This window comes from Rattus norvegicus, chromosome 2 (assembly GCF_036323735.1).
Source record: "Rattus norvegicus strain BN/NHsdMcwi chromosome 2, GRCr8, whole genome shotgun sequence".
Classification (NCBI taxonomy): domain Eukaryota; kingdom Metazoa; phylum Chordata; class Mammalia; order Rodentia; family Muridae; genus Rattus; species Rattus norvegicus.
The window spans coordinates 221,720,480-221,735,151 of record NC_086020.1 but is presented as its reverse complement, the minus strand read 5'-3'; the positions used below and the strand labels follow the sequence as shown (position 1 = coordinate 221,735,151).

General features: G+C 42.1%; 1 protein-coding gene across 1 annotated transcript in view; it reads right to left on the bottom strand.

Moving 5' to 3' along the window:
* Col25a1 (collagen type XXV alpha 1 chain) overlaps positions 1-14,672 on the bottom strand; it is a 399,159-nt gene that overhangs the window by 93,385 nt on the left and 291,102 nt on the right. The window contains exons 11-12 of the mRNA XM_063282749.1: positions 12,474-12,500; positions 10,344-10,388 (exon numbers count right to left, since the gene is read on the bottom strand). Coding sequence (XP_063138819.1) covers positions 10,344-10,388; positions 12,474-12,500 — 72 coding nt within the window. The remainder of the gene's footprint in view (positions 1-10,343; positions 10,389-12,473; positions 12,501-14,672) is intronic.

The window sequence follows — 14,672 nt, the reverse complement described above, 5'->3', positions numbered from 1 at the left end:
TGGATTCATTGCTAGTTCCTTGTAAGAGTATTACCATTTATTGTTGGACCATAGATGTTAGTAGTATATCTGTACTCCTCAGAGACTGGATTAAATTTTACTTTTAGACCCAAATTCCTATTCTCTGGAGACCAAGCCTGGCTATTTTAGTTGTTTACATGTTTTCCTTTGGTTTTCCCAAATTCAGATGTGTGGACTAGTTCTTCTCTCTCGGTCCCCATCAGCCACCTCTTTCATGCACTGATGAGGTCTGAACTGAGGACTGAGGTATGGGGGAGGGAGGGCTCATCACAGGCACAGCCTGTCTCTGACTCACTGGCTTCTCCATTCTCCCTCTCCCATTTCACCTTCTTCCCCTCTCCCGGAGCATCCTGGGAATTCAGTGTCAGTGTGGACCAGCCCAGAACATTTTTAGCTTCTACTTGACACCCAACACCTGTCCTTTCCGTTCTCCTTTTCTGGGGGGCAGAGAAGGCTTTAGAGAGCACAGTGAAAGGAAAACCAGCAACGTCCTCCCAGACAATTAGATTTTGTTATGCATCAGAGGACCCGGCATCCCTTAGGGGAGGTTTGTCTTGTTTATCCCATCAGCACACTTCTTCCATCAAATTAGGATCTCAGTCAGTCGTCTTTGGCAATATGATATTAATTAGTAGAAAAGCAGACAGGTATGCCAGCCAAGAATTTAATACCAGTAAGCTGCTTCAGGGCATTTGTTGACACGGACCTTAAGCAGATTGAAATAATAACTAAAGTAAACCTACCAACCTTCAGGGGGAAAAGTCTCTAAAATTACAAATATCCAAAAATGTATATAATAGGCCACAATAAATCTCAGCATAAGCTGGTTTTAGAAGAAGTCTGCTCATCAATAGCTGAGATTCCTGTGCTGCTAATTCAAAGAGCCATGCATGCAAAACCATTTGGAAAACAGTACTAGAAAGCAAAGAGATACGAGTTCAAATCACCAAAAACGCTGGACTAAGTTTATCTGGGTACAACTTCATACAAGAGAGGCACTGTTTGCACTGAACACAGTACTACAATATGAAGATTCAGTTGGGACTACATCCCTTATTTACTCTCTCACACGATCCTTCCCTCTTCCTCTTTCCTATTTTATCTCTACACAGCCTTAGTTCTCACTGGGAGGAGCCTTGGTGGTTATGTACTGTGGTGGTTTGAAGAAAGGTGCACCCCTCCTCACAGGAAATGGCATTATTGGAGGCGTGGCCTTGTTAGAGTAGGTGTGGCCTTGTTGGAGTAGGTGTGGCCTTGTTGGAGTAGGTGTGGCCTTGTTGGAGTAGGTGTGGCCTTGTTGTAGGAAGTCTGTTACTGGGGGTGGGCTTGAGGTTTCAGAAGCCCAAGCCAGGCCTTGTGGCTTCCCATTGCCTGTGGGTCCAGATGTAGAACTGTAAGCTACCTCTCCAGCACCATGTCTGCCTGCGTGCCACCATGCCTCCCACTATGATGACAATGGACTAAACCCCAAGTAAATGTTTGCCTTTATAAGAGTTCTCATGGTCATGGTGTCTCTTCACAGCAATAAAACCCTAAGACACATGGCGATTCTCAGTCCACAAGCTCTGCAGACTGGTGTTCCCTAAGAGCTACTCCACTGCTTCCCCCATTCATGGATCTTCACACTTGGGAGAGTGAGCTAGTGAAGTGACCAGTGCAGAAGTCAGGACATAGGAGGCAAGAATCTTGGTCTCCGGGGAATGATCTTACAGTGGGGAGAGTAGATTCTAAGTAGAAGGGTCCTCTGGGCTCTATGAGCTGCCTACACCTAGATGGCTTACAAGAAGGGTGTTACTGACCTGTAGCTGACAGGAGCACTAACCCAGAATTTCCTTCTTAAAGCAACATAGAAAGGTACAAATGGGAGCCCAGACCACCCAGAGAGCACACTGCTGAAGGGCTTTCTTTCCGGTATGTGAAAAAGCTGTCCTCAACACATGCTTTTATGGAAGAGGGCTTGGGAAGACAGAACAGCAAACTAGATTATTAAATGGGCTGTATAGAACTGTAAGCTACCTCTCTAGCACCATGTCTGCCTGCGTGCCACCACGCAGTTTCTTAGAACCACTCGAAGTCATCTAGAACACAGGTTTCTGCTTCCCCGTGTTCCATAAGTCTTCTTCTCTAAATTAGACCATTCATGTTCAGTGAAACTTTTGACTGGACTCGCGCCATCAGAGGAAGAGCAGCACCAATCAAAGGCAATCAGTATCCATCTTGGGATGGGAAGAGAGAGGCCTTGACCTATGCAGGCGCTCTGGTTTATTGTTGCATGTGTGGGCATGTATGTCTCATGGCCATAGATGTGGACTGGCAGAACAAAGAGGAAAGTCCAGCTTCCTTATGCCCCAGAGCAGGAAGGAAAGCGAAGCCACAGGAAGAGACAGATGAGGGATGAGAGCGGGTCTCAGCAAAAAGAGGGCATCTTCAGATGCCAAAGCCGGCAGAGCCAAAGCCTGCTCCGTTGCATCATGCGGGGGTTTCAAGTTTACATGGCTTTAAAAAAGAAGCTGGTATTTCTAGAAAGGGTTCTGCTAGCCCTTAGACCAGGGGTTGTCAACTTGTGGGTCATGACCCCTTTGGGGATTACATATCGGTTATCTTGTATACAAGATGTTTAATTGAGATTCAAACATAACAGCAGCAAAATTATAGTTATGAAGTAGCAACAAAATAAAATTTATGGTTGGGGGTCACCAAAACATGAGGAACATTAACGGGTCGCAGTGTTAAGGAAGTGTTGCAAACCACTGCCGTAGATCTTGCAACAGAATGTGCTCTTGAAAACCTTTTTCTTCTTAAAATATCTATCTAAGATCTTTCTTAAAGTGTATTCTGCATATAATTTGAATGATATATATTTTTCTCTTTGAAAGAGACTGTATTTAATATTATTAGTGGAAAATTTAAATGATATGTTTCACTGGAAAAATATTCTAAAGGTCCGTGAAGGAAGACAGAATGAGAACTACTTCTTGTTCACATGCATTGGGAGCAGTAAGAGGTTGCAGAATCATTGAGGCATTAACGTCTCTAACTTGAGGACCACGGGCTTTTAAACAGAAAATTACAGCCACTTCTTCTACTGTTCCTTGACTGAATTTTCAAGCCCATATTACAATTTCTATTGGGCAAATTAGGACACTGAAGTTTCCAGAAAGTCAAAGTCCACAGTCTCATAGATGCTGAGTACATGGTCTGAGTCAACACTTAGCCTCTATTCTGTGGTAAGAGCACACCGCCTGGTTTTGAAGCTACGTTCTGCTAGTAGCACCCGAGGGTACTGGCAAGAATATTTACTCTTTCTGATCTTGGTGTCCTCATTTATAACTTAGCTGATCACCGTACCTACTTTATAGGATTGCTAAAGGACTCTGAGCTAGTGTGCATATAACACTTCAAACCTTAGGTGATGATTAATTTTAGTAATTATACAATTTCTGTTCTCTCTACGGACAGAGAAGGAAGTGCTGAAAAGAGATGAAGTTTCTCATTAAGTAACAGCAGCAATGTTGTTTTCACATCTGGGTGACGGGGCCCGGCCCATTGGCAACTGGCCTGGGGTAAAAAGAAGCCGGGTGGATGCTACCCTGCTAGGATTTTCACAGTAAATGATTTCACAATTTTTATTTTTTAATACCAGTTTCAAAAGGAATTGTATCATTCAGAAGTGAGAACTAATGATATGAGAATAAGTTCTGTGATTGATTTAGTGGCAAAGAATTTGGAGGAAAATTGCCTATGAAAAGATGAAACCCGCAGTGGTTAAAAATATTTTTTAGACACAGGATTTTAAGACCCACTTTGTCCATAGCTTACCCTGATTGTGCTGAAGGAATAATAGTAAAATTTTCTCTTTCCTTCGTCAAATGGTGTGAGACGTCAATTAATGCCTATCCCTACCCGTTCAGGGTAGTACCCTCTATCCCTTCCTACTGGGCTTGACTGCCCTGTGCTTCTCTACCATAGTACTTAACAGCATAGCAATTTAATAGACGTTGGGACACTGTTTCTGTAAGTCTCTGTGTCCCATCATCCTGGCATGGCATCCACGATGGCAGACATAGCTTTAATCTCAGAGCTCAATGGCACCTGGCACTTGTTAAGTGCTGAGTAACTGAACAGTTGAGGGAAAGAGGGAATGAACCAATAGGCACATTTCAGGGGAGTTCTGAAAAGGGCTCTTCCAAATTATATATGCAGTTTAATCAGATCCAGTGAGTCAGATTGTCTGTGTTCTCTTCTATAAATGCACTCTTTTAAATGGAAATGTCAAGAAAGCAGGCTTCATGATGGCTCCATTCATTCAGCTACAGCAGCCCGGTTACTCTGTTTTGCAAAACATCCTGTGAGGGGCTTCCCTCAACGGTTCATTCTCCTTTGTTCTGATGTTTTCATCTAAGGGACTGACAGCTAGCATTCGGTTTTGGAGTAACATGCCTATGTGAAGTCGAGAGGGAGCAGTGGTTTTGTTTGCAGCAAAGACGTAGGCTCCCCTCAGCTTATGTTTTCCTCCAGGAGACTTAAAATCAATCACATGAAAGACGGGTATATCTTTAGTTTCGTTTGACAAGTTGAACTGAATAAGAAGTCAATTCTAGAGTAGAGTGAGCAGTATATGGAATGTTTGAGGCTGTGTCAAGCACACTGGAGGATGCGGTAATCTTACAGAAGAATGAGTAATGGGAAAATGAAGATGCTAACGAGAAAGGATGAGTGTTATCATGGTTACTATAGAAACAGTGGTCTTAGGTTCTAGGAACTCTAATTTACATAATCTTTAATTTAAGAAGACAGGAAATGTAATAAAAATAATTCAATTCCCACCGTTAACCAAGGCAAGGGGTAAATTATTGTAAGATAATTTCCCTGAACCATTAACTAATCTGGAATCAGAAACCAGCCATTTCTTTTCCTCACTATTTTTACTTTAATGGACAACAACACAAAATCACAATGAAATAGCTCCCTAGCTATTTCAAGTTCTGCTAGAGGAAACTTTTAGGCTACAACAAAGAGACCTACAATATATTGAAATCCTTCAAGAACTCAATCCAGAGCTTGGGAGTGTGCTAGAGAGTGAATCTCAGCCACACACACGCTGAACACACACTTATTGCTGACCTACATCTCCAGGCCTTAATTCAGACTTTTAAAATGATTTAAACAAGAACGACCTTGTGTTTAATGGCTACACTGACTGAATCAAGTACAAAATATCAGGTTCGCTGTGTGGTTTAATTGTGTAGACTTGAGTCAATGGCTTGACCTTTGCGAGTCTGGAAGCTTCAATTTATCTGCTCTCTAAATACACTTATAATAAAAAATGCCATTAGAAGTATTTTGTGAGGACGAATGCCAGCTAAGAACTATGAGGCTCCTGGGTAAGAGATGAAACGGCATTCCAAATACCATGGCTACGAGCTAATGAAAATTTAATGTCACTTAAAAACCACACAGCTATCTAGGGTAGATTCGCAGATGACACACTAGTCTCAGTTTTTTTTACGTTATGTTTTAAACTTTAAAAAATATGATCTAGAAAAGCCTTTGAAAATTATAGTGGCCAAGATCACCTGACATTCTTCTTGATTTGGGATCCTTATGACCCAGGACTCTGAAAAAAACATCTTGCTTTCGCAGCAAAAATAATTTGCTTTTAAATAAAAAGATTTTTTAGTGATAAATAGATAAGGGTATATATTCTTATATGAGGGTATATGTGGACAATTTTATACACACACACACACACATTCACACACATACACACATGCTGGGTCTTTCATGTTCTGCTTAGCTATTATAGCTTTCTTTTTTCATAGCATCTGCACTCATTGCTACTCGAATAAATTATTCTGGCAATGGTTTACTGTGCTTGAGCCAAGAAAGGTAAACATGATAAAAGAAAATAAGAACCTACATCTAACCTGAGTGTAGATTTTGAAAGAACTAACATCCAAATATTCTAACTAAACTGTAGAAAGCCCCATAAATTCTGGTGAATGATTCTCCAGTTTAATAATGATATTTTAAGGAGCCTACACTTCTCCAGAGAGTCCTTCTCCAGGGACGGAGTTTAACGGAGTCCATGTGTTACATCTGCCTGCACGCAGGTCATCAGAGCACACAAGTAAAGTGTGCATTACAAACGAGGCCTACATGTGAGAATTACAAAACGTATTTCTGTGTTTCATACAAGCAGCAGCCACCGTTCATATTTTAGGTAAAGGTTTGCATGGCATCTTACCCCGTTTTGGCTCCTGGAAACCAATTATAGAAAACCGGCTTTCAGAGTTGGGAACAAAAGATGCTAGAAACTTGTTGACTAGGCAATATGACACGTGACGTTTTGGGGTCAGTGTCGTTAGGGGACAGTCCTTTCTTTTAGTTTAGTGATAGAAAGAAAGCATCTTCGAAGAGCACAGGATACCACTCCAGGGTTGGAAACGCTGACAATAGTGACCACACTTCTGACGTAATATGTGATGTGTCCGTCTTCCTGTACACAGGGACCATTTTGACCACTCGCACTCTACTGGGCGGAGGGTTGGCTGGAAAGGCCATGGGACAGAGGGAGGTTCTAGCTTCACTTTGTCACGCTGCGTATTAATTTTTATCCTAGGTTGACTTCAAGGGGTTTAGCTTGAGTTGAAGTGCTAAGACTCCTAAAGCCTGTTAGTACAACTGTAGCTACTGAGCCCCTATCGATAACAGTGACTTTAGCTGCCTTGTGCAGTTCGCACTCTTGTCTTCTACCAGAGTCATATCGAGGTTGCATCGTATGCCCAGACAAAGCTATGGGGCATTCTCCCTCAGGCTAAGAGATCCTGCTCTTTTCACTGCACTACAATGCACTCTCACTCTCACTCTCATAGACGGTCACCTAAGAGTCCTCTACAGGCTGATGCCAGAAGGCTCAGACTAGTCTAGGTTAGACTTTCATACTGCGCCTCTGCTGTGGATGTCTTTACGCAGTACAATATAAACAATTGGAAGACCGTGGCATAGATACATGTTACTCGGTATTCATCGTCCTGCGTAGCTGGGCTTTACAAATCTTATTTTATGGGCCACACCACTTGTAGAGAGTAAACCTGGCACTGAAGAGTCACCTCGTGGGTACTACGCACATTTTTCTTCCCACGCCACATTGAGGCTTTCAACGTTGTGACCTTTGTCCGTGTGAACATACTGAGATTATCGTCAGTATTATCGAAAATAACTCACGGGTACGATTCAGAATAGGTAAGGGTGCTAACCAAAGCGGCTAGCATCTAAAATAAAGTAAATGGAAAGCTGTCTTCATCATCATTTTACTGTCTAAAACCAATCACTAATTTTGTCAACCTCAGTGGCTTGAAAGTGTGGTAGGAAAGAAAATGTTCTCTTCAGTTTCTTTTGTCCAGTGCAATAAAAAAGACATTTTCTTCCTGTGTAGTTTTTTTTTTTTTATCAAATTTTCAGCAGCTTAGAAGTTACCCCCTGCCCCTTAACTGTAGCCAGATAATGACTTTCTAGGCATCAAATATGATGGGAAATGTGAAATTGTAACATGAAAGAAAACATTGTCTGAAGATAGCTGTAGGACACTGAAGTTCTTTCAAAAAAAAATTATGATGTCACCGTAAACCCTCTTCCTAGAAAAAGACAGTCTAGAAGCTTAAGATGTGCCTCAGCACTCAGACTGTAGAATTAGTTACTGTCGCCAACTTCGCTTTTACTGTCACAGAGGCCGGTGAAGGAGATTCCTGTGTACTTATCTTCCTAAAGGGGATCTAGCTGCCATGACAGTCCTAAGTACTAGCCAGGATTAAGAGACGTTCCACCCACTGTGTTTTAGTTCCAGGTCTAGGAAGTAGGAAAAATGAGCTCATTGCCTTGTGCTTCTTGCCTTCATAAAAGTGGGATGCTGGCTTCCCTCTGTTTCAGGAAAAAAAACACATTGAAAACACTGCAAAGATACACTGCAGTACATAAAGGGTGACTGCCCACTGCTGTTTGCTTGATACATAATTTAAACTCGGTGACTAGGACAAGAAAATGTCCATTCCTTGTTCTTTCTGAGGAAATTGCTTATTTCCTTGTAAAAATAGAAAAAAAAATGAAGTCTTCAAAAGATAGTTTTCTCTCGGGTTAAAGGTTTCTATGAAATTTCAAGATGCTTCTCAAGGTTGAACAAAGGATGAAACAACAACAGAGAAGACAAAGCAAATCATTAGGAGTGCAGACAAGTGTGGCCTTCATCAACGCTACAACTATTCCAATCTTCGAGATCTTCAAATCTCCCTTATACAAATACAGAGGCAGATGCTCACAGCCAACCACTGAACTGAGAACAGTGTCCCCAATGGAAGAGTTAGAGAAAGGACTGAAGGAGCTGAAGGGGTTTGCAACCCCATAAGAACAACAATGCCAACGAACCAGAGCTCCCAGGGACTTAACTACCATCCAAAGAGTACACATGGACAGAGCCATGGCTCCAGCTGCATATGTAGCAGAGGATGGCCTTGTTGGACGCCAATGGGAGGCGAAGCCCTTGGTCCTGCCAAGACTCGATGCCCCAGTGTAGAGGAATTTCCAGGCAGGGAGGTGGGATGGAGTAGGTGGGTGGGTGGGGGAACACCCTCATAGAAGAAGGGGGAGGGAGAATTGGACAGGGGGGCTATGGATGGAAATCCAGTAAAGGGGATAACATTTGAAATATAAATTAAAAAAATCTCCCTCATAGCAAGCAATTTTCAGTGTTTTTTTTTTCTTGGTTCTTTTTTTCAGAGCTGGGGACCGAACCCAGGGCCTTGAGCTTCCTAGGCAAGCGCTCTACCACTGAGCTAAATCCCCAACCCCGTCAGTGTGTTTTAAAAACTACATTTTCCCTCCATGATCTGCAATGTTTAAAAAGAAAGTTCATTTTCTGTCTTTAACAGGATTGGGGATGGGGGATTGTACATTTACCTGAAGTGTAAATGGGGCCCTGGCATGGCTTTCTGACTTATGAAATAAGGGTGCTATAAACATTGACTGGGAGTATTTATTTTCCTTAGAATCTGAGTAATTCTGAGTTGCCTCTTTAGAATATGGACCAATCAAACCTTCAGTATTTCACTAAAATGAAACACAGGAAAAGTTTAATAGTAATGGAAAACACTATTATAAAGGCTTATCAATATATTTAATCCCTGCCTGGACAATTTGGAGGAATTGTCATAATCTCTCTCATACAGAGGCAGAAAAGGAGGCCAGAGAAGTCAAAGACGTTGACAGAAACTACACAGCATGCAGTTGGTGGACTCATTCTTAGCCACTCTGTAGGTTTAAGAGGTCCTAAGAGACAGGAAGGTGGGTGAGTTGAAACACCACGTGTAACTCTGTTCTCTTGGTCAGAGCTGGGATCCATGTGTCATTTCAGAACTCAGTCCAGGGTGCAGGGCTTTACAATATTCTGGAAGATGAGTACATGAGTCATGAGATTTCTAAGGGCTGGATCCAGACCTCAGAGGGACACAGGAAAGTCCCAAGCTCAGCTTCCAGTCCCCTGGGAGGCCTGGGCCAGCTCTGGGTTTTGTTAGCTTCCACGGTGGCTTTGTTCACCAGAGGTTCCAGACCAGAGTGCTGGCAGGTAGGCAGTTAAGTGCACAGACACCAGGCTTACCTATGGGTTAATGTTAGGTACTTTCTCCAAATAATAAAAATGTTATGGAAATAAATATACACATGCAAAGAGATGTGTGTATGAAGAGGGATATGTGTATGTATACACATAGAAATACTGCACACGCACGCGCGCGCGCGCACACACACACACACACACACACACACACACACACTTTTCTTTATTTCTGATCCTTTCATTATTAATAGCACAACAGAAGTTAATAAGAGAATTGGACAGTCCAGTTTGTTCCCAAGTTTGCTTAACACTGAAGAGTTTGTTCTTGCTCAGAAGGTTTTACTATGTCCATATATCCATATATCTATATATCTATATGCTTATATATTTATATAAATAACTTTTTTAAATCAAAGAAGTAGCACATGGTGTCAATGACCAGAATTTACTAGCGTGTCTAGTTTGAAGATTACTAGAGCATCTCCCTTACATCATCTACAGTAATTTAACAAAACCGAACACGTCCGAAACTCTTACAATGGAAAAGTTTTAGTTTGGGATCACAGCTTCTTTAAAGTCAACTCATTTGGACATTTGCTCCATGGCTTTCCTGTATTGGCATATAAACATATTGATAACAGAACTTTCTAGAATGGTTCTGTGACTCTTCTAGTCTCCAAATTATGTGATAAATGCTACAATAAGCAGAACTTACCTTTTGCCCATCCATGCCTGGGGTCCCAGGTGCTCCAATGGAACCCTAAAGACGCACATGATTAAATTAAGTTTCTATTATGATTATGTGATATTTCAGTTCCAACTCTGCATGGCATTTATTATTCAGCCACAATTTAGCATGGCTAAGACATACTGCAGCTCCCATATAAAGGCTTTAAGGTTGTGTTCTCTGAACGTTACCCACTGTGTTCTAACCTTTAGTAATCTAGGCAGAGCCTCATACTTTCCTAGAAATTAGAGACAAACTTTAATGCTCTTTCCAAATATTCACTTAGCTCTGTCTGACACAGTTTATAGGATCTCATATAAATTGAAAGCCATAACTTTCAGGAGGCCACAGGGCTCCAATTTTGTTTTAAAGACATAGACAATTTAGTTCTACTTGGAAAGGGCTGAGCAGTAGTAGTAACTCTTGAACTTGCTAATTTATAGAACACAAGCAGAAGGTAATTAAAAAGTAACGGCTTATACTACTGCGGGAGACCCCCATGCTGGAGACTCAGATTTATTATATTTGGATCAGGTCTTGACTTGCAGGAAGCATGCTTAAGTCACCTAAGTATTAATATGGCTACTGAAGTGGACTCAGAGAAAGCATCACAAAGGTTGTGCACTGACCCGGAACAGCACGACTCTTGTATGTTGAATACGAAAGTCCCTGAATACGTAAACACGAGCATATATATCCACTGGCTGAGAATCAACGGCTCCATAGAGCTGGCTCAGCTGAGGGTAGGAGAGCTCACTACCTAGTGCAATCCATGACGCTTCGATGAATACAGGGAGCATTAATAAATATGTCGTTTACTCCTTGCCCCTTCTCTTTTTAGGCCCTGGGGTGTGTGTGTGTGTGTGTGTGTGTGTGTGTGTGTGTGTGTGTGTGTATGTGTGTGTGTGTGTGTGTGTATGGGAATATATGTGTGTGTATGTGAATAATATGTGTGTGTATATATGTATGTATATTTGCTTTATGTCTTGCTTATTCTTGACATAAAATAAGAAAACAGAATTTTCTTAGTTCTATATTAAATTTCTTACATAATAGCAGGACAGGGATTTTATTAAATAGCCATGATAATCATGAAACCGCTCTAAAAATAGCTCACTGGAAAAAAGCATATGCCAAACAAATTGAGTTGGCAAGTCCCTTAGTTCAGCCTGGGATCCTGCGGTGTGGGAACTGAAGGAGGTCTCGAAGCCTGGAGCCGGCCTCTTAGCCTGGTTGTATGTGGATCAGGCTAGCTTTACGATTTCACACTGAGCTTAATAGAGACATAATTGCGAGGGACAAACTGTTCCGGCAGGCAAGATGCCTCACAGTGCAGGGGCTTGGACTTGGCTTGAAGGATTGTGTTTCATCAGATGCCACATGCCTGGCACTGGGGGATGAAAAAAGTATCTTTGATGGAGCCCAAAGATAAAGAGCAATCACTTCCCCACCTGTTACAAACACAATTGGTTTCTAGAGTTTTCTGCAAGTTGAACATCCTTCTCCCTCCCCATTGGGGGTGAGAGGTTAGGAGGGGATGGGACTTCCTGGTGTTTACTGCAATAGCATTGGTGCGATCACAGAATCCTAGATCCTCCCCTTTACATTTTGTTGATTGTGGCTAAGGCTGACATTATAATCAGGAAGTCACTTTTCAGTTTACCTCCAGCCAAGGGGACACTGAGTGAGCCAAGCAGTGCAGCGAAGCGAGCCACAAGCACATCCTCTTTTAGGGTCAGTTCCGTGGCCACTTGGCAGTCACGGATTTGACCAAGGCCAACAATCAATTCGCAGTGTCACATGATCCTCCATGTTGTAAATGCTGTCAGAACGTGTTACCAATATTTGCATTAAATATTCCATAACCTACAAGTTCAGTGAGACAGCTCAGAAGGCCTACCTAGGCTTACTGAATAGTCTCCAACGAGGTAAAGTGGGAATCTAAGGCATATTCTAATATGTACTAAGAAAACATTTTTAGAGAGCAGAACGTACGAAGGGGACTGACCCTCTCAGCATGGCTAATGGCTGCTAAGCCCACCCACTTCTCTTGCTCTCATTAGACAATGGAGCCTAAGTCCTTTCTCAGCACTGATGTGCACAGCCTAGCCTACCTACCTTTTGTCCTGGAGGCCCCAGAGGTCCCTAAAAGAGGGAAAAAAAAAACCAATTCAATTAATAATACTGCCATTTAGGCTTAGAAGACCAACTAACCAACAATCCTATTAACATCTCACAAGCCATCCTACTCTTGAGTTTCCCTTCACTGTGCTAAAATATGCTGAGAAGAAAACTTCTCAGTTGGGAATACAAAATATTTTTTGTTTTTTAAAATACACATTAATTTTTGAAAACAATTAGTTACATACAAGAGCGATCTGATTCCTCTTTTGGGAGGAGAATGCTTGGGGTCCCGGTGTGTTTGTTTCATGACCTATGAGTCTATCAAATTGGTCTCTTTGGAGGGCCAAGGACATTGTCGCTAGAGGCGGTTAGAATGCAATACCATTCCCACGAAAACAGGCCCGTTACACGGTGCCTCCATTTGTAAACCCCTGAGAAGCAGCTTTGCAAGGAAGGCACTGCAGAGAAGCTTGCTATGTTTCACTCTTAGGAAACACAGTCAATTGACCCGCACAAAGTCTTGTTTACAAACTGGGGGAGGCCAAGGTTAAGGGCAGCACCTGGTGTGCACCTGAAGCGGGAACAGGGCCATTGCCAGCAGTTGTCAGGCTGCAGGCTGAGAGGCAGGCAGAATACAGAACTTAATGAGATGAAGGGGGATATTTACTTAGAAAATGTAAATGTGACAGTTATGAAATTAAGCAGTCCTCCAGCCACAAAGTCGGTGTGAGGATCTGTTGGCTTAATTTAGATTAAGGCATGGCTTTCCGACAGTGGGAAAAAGAAAACCCACAGAGCTACAACCTCATTTCTGACTCCTTATGCTATTTTTTTTAAATAAAGATAGGGGCATCCTTTTTAGCCCCTTAAAAACTGTACTTGGTTTGTGTTTGGTGAATCTACAGATGCTACTATTTCCCACCAAAGCTCTTTGGTCCATCACGCTACCCTAATGGCTTATTTTCATTGTGGGACATTTCCGTTAGTCAGCATCTGACAGTCATAACCCATAACATGACATATAACAGGAGCATCATTGTTAGGGGGACAATGGGTCATGAAGTCCAAAGGACTTAAATAGACACAGTGTTTAGAACCACCCCGAGAACCTGTTCCGCACTGCTGTTCTGAACAGCCATCCCAGAAAGACTCTTCCTCTATGATCAGCCTCAGGTTACTGGATGTGTTGGGTCAGACCAACTTTTATTCCCCGATGACGAACCACCCACCGGCTGTGTTTTTAATAGGCGTGTTATCTGCAACGGTGGGCATCCTCCCCACACATCTTTCCTCCCTCTGTTTGAAATTTCTCCATTTTAGATTCTGGGAAGAAAAATAGACCATCAGGTATAACCCGCCTCCAGATTAAATCTGTCATCAACCCAAGGCCACACGGACCTCAGAGGAAGAGGAGCCCCTCCCCCTTGTAAGGCCAATTCGTGAGGTAGACTCTGGAATCCATCCTTGCCTCTGTCTGGGGGGGGGGGTGTTTCCCAATCAATCACCCCTGCATCTATATCAGCCTGCCCTTCTCCACCAGTTCTTTCCGGTTAACACATAAACACGCGTAATCATTTCCTCACGTATTTAAATTGTTTGGGAAATGAATGTCAGTGCTGAAGCAAGGACAGAAGTTACAGGCTGTGACAGGGATCTCAGAAGACAAGCCTTGAGTTTATCGTCATCCAGGACCCCAGCTTCTCAAGTGTCTCCTGAGTGTTTCCCTTCCTGACGAGTGGAGCTGGAAAGGAAACTCTGTGCTGAGGGGTGAATTCATTCAGTGTTCAGACGGAGAATGTATGTGCTCAATTCATGAAGGTTGCACTCTCACTGCAAATGTAACTTTGCTAAACATTGTTCATTAAACAATGAATGTATTTTGTTTCAGGGGGATATTTATAAAGAAAGTAAGAGAATTTTACATCATGTTTTGAGTGGAGACTAACATCCGTGGTGTTTCCAATTGGTCTTTGTTGCATGATCATATTAAAACAGACTTAGAACAACTAATCACATAAAAAATTACACTAGTGTATTTTAATGCAATATTTAAGAAAAACCAAATAACCAAAGAAATTGAGTATATTTTCCTCTCGGTTTAGAAAACCAGTGTTACTTTTATAAATTCATAAAAACAGTTTCTTTTTGTAAAAAAAAGATTTACCATTAATTTTGAATTATGAATACATGTCT